The sequence below is a fragment of the Chrysochloris asiatica genome, unplaced genomic scaffold, assembly GCF_000296735.1.
Source record: "Chrysochloris asiatica unplaced genomic scaffold, ChrAsi1.0 scaffold00092, whole genome shotgun sequence".
Lineage (NCBI taxonomy): Eukaryota > Metazoa > Chordata > Mammalia > Afrosoricida > Chrysochloridae > Chrysochloris > Chrysochloris asiatica.
In genome coordinates this window covers 4687428-4689327 of record NW_006408610.1, presented here as the reverse complement: position 1 = coordinate 4689327, position 1900 = coordinate 4687428, and the positions used below count along the sequence as shown (strand labels likewise).

Genomic DNA, 1900 nt, shown 5'->3' with positions numbered 1-1900 from the left:
TGTCCCCATTCTATAGATGCAGAAAACCACGGAGACCCAGAGAGGCCTCAATGGAACTTGGGACAGCAGCCTAGGGCGTTTTCCCTGGCACTGCAGTCCCTTCTGGTCCTGACCTCTCCCTCTTCCTTCCAGCTCCTCCTCCCAGGCCTTCTAGGCCCCACATTTTTCTCAGCTCCTGTCACTCTCCCCTCTGCTGACCCCATGGCCCTTCCCTTCCCATAGTCCTCCTCTCACATCGTGCTCTGCCCTTTCTTGCAGCCCTGCGGCCTCTGAAACACTCGGAAGGCAAAGAAGGTAAAGGTATAAGGTGCTTGAGAACACTGTGGGTCTGTGTGTCTGCGCCTCTTGTGTGGGAGGCTGGGAAGGAGTTGTCGCTTCAACTTCCCACCTTGTGAGACCACACAGGGCTGAGTGCCTGAAGCCCCCATGTAAGCTGGGATCCAGGTTCCAGCTGCTCTGTAAAGTGCTGGGTCACACTTCATTGATATTGGAGATCTAGACTGGAGAGAAGTGATCCCCCATATTGTTCGGGACCAAAAGAGGCAGAGGAGATGAAAGCAGATGGAGATCAAAATGTCAGCATGGTTCCTGGGGAGTATGGCCTGGGTGTATGATGTGGTGGGCTTCCCAATCCTGCTCCCCTGTGAGGCAGCCTGGGGCCTGGTCTCTGACTAACTGGCCAACCCACAGAGGCAAGCCCTGAAGGGAGAGTGATCAAGGACACTTCCTCTGCAGACAGATGGAGCCCAGGAGTAGGCAAGGTCATATACCAGGTCCTTCTTCCAGACTTTTCATTCAGGCTACGGAGTGGACAGAGATCAGGGGTGAGACTCTAAGAAGCCAGATGGAGGGGAGTTCCCCATAGCATCCTCATTCTTGGGACCACTGGGAAAGGGTTTCTGGCTAGAGGAAGGAAGTGGTCCGGGCCTTGGAAGATGGCTTGATGGACAGGCAGGATGAGATGGAAAGGGAAAAGTATCCCAGCTGGATGGGCTACTTGGGAGGTCAGAATGTGTGTCATGTGAGTAATCTGTGGGGACTGAGGACAGAGTTTTTTCTGGGTGACTTCCTGGCTGTGTCAGACTCCTAGTTCCTGTGCTTGTGTTTGGACCTGTGAGGGCAGTGATTGGCATAGGAGGCTCTTAGTTGAATGATTGTGGCCAGTCTCACACCCACTGCCAACCCTGAATGTGTGACTTGAACCTAGGGTTCTGGTGGTACAGCTGCATCTATTTCTTGCCCTAGCATAGAACTTGCAGTGACTAACGTTGTTTTCTCCCCATCCTGAAATGCAGATGATGGACAAGAAATTGCCTGACCATGAGGACCAGGGAGCTGCTGCCCTGCTTGGGGCCCGTACCTTTGGCTGCACTGGGCCCTCAGTGCAATCCCAGGGCAGGGGGCTTCCCTGCTCCCAACTTCCTGATGGGTCTCACTCAGGCAGGTTTACTCATTCTCCAAAGGACACAACACAGAGACGAATTCCTATCCCTGCCACCTTATTTCGCTAATGGACAGGATTTCTAAGTTACTCTGCTGCCTTATTTCTCTGGCCACATGGTACGCAGACCATCATGCTGCCTTATTTCTTATGGTCACCACTACAGAACACCCGCCATCTTGTTTCTTCAATGAAGATGCTACCTGGACCATCTAGCTACCTGTTTTCACCAAAGGATGCAATCTTCAGATTGAGTCTTTGCCTTATTTTTCCAAAGACATGATACGAGGCACCCTTTGCCTTGTTTCTCCAATGGCCCTGTATACTAGATGATACCTTTCAGTTTTCTACTCTGGGTGCTTACCACAATCCTCTATAACCCGTCTCTCAGCCAAGGAGCCAGCGCTCTCAGCAGCTCTTTGAGTCCAGAGGCTCCTTCTTCTCTGTCTCAATGTTGGC

At 52.2% G+C, this 1900-nt stretch overlaps 1 protein-coding gene across 1 annotated transcript in view; it reads left to right on the top strand.

The window, feature by feature from the left end:
- Window positions 1-1318, top strand: part of CD276 (CD276 molecule) — an 11593-nt gene extending 10275 nt beyond the window's left edge. The window contains exons 6-7 of the mRNA XM_006866507.1: window positions 259-294; window positions 1296-1318. Coding sequence (XP_006866569.1) covers window positions 259-294; window positions 1296-1318 — 59 coding nt within the window. The remainder of the gene's footprint in view (window positions 1-258; window positions 295-1295) is intronic.
- The last annotated feature ends 582 nt before the right edge of the window (window positions 1319-1900 follow it).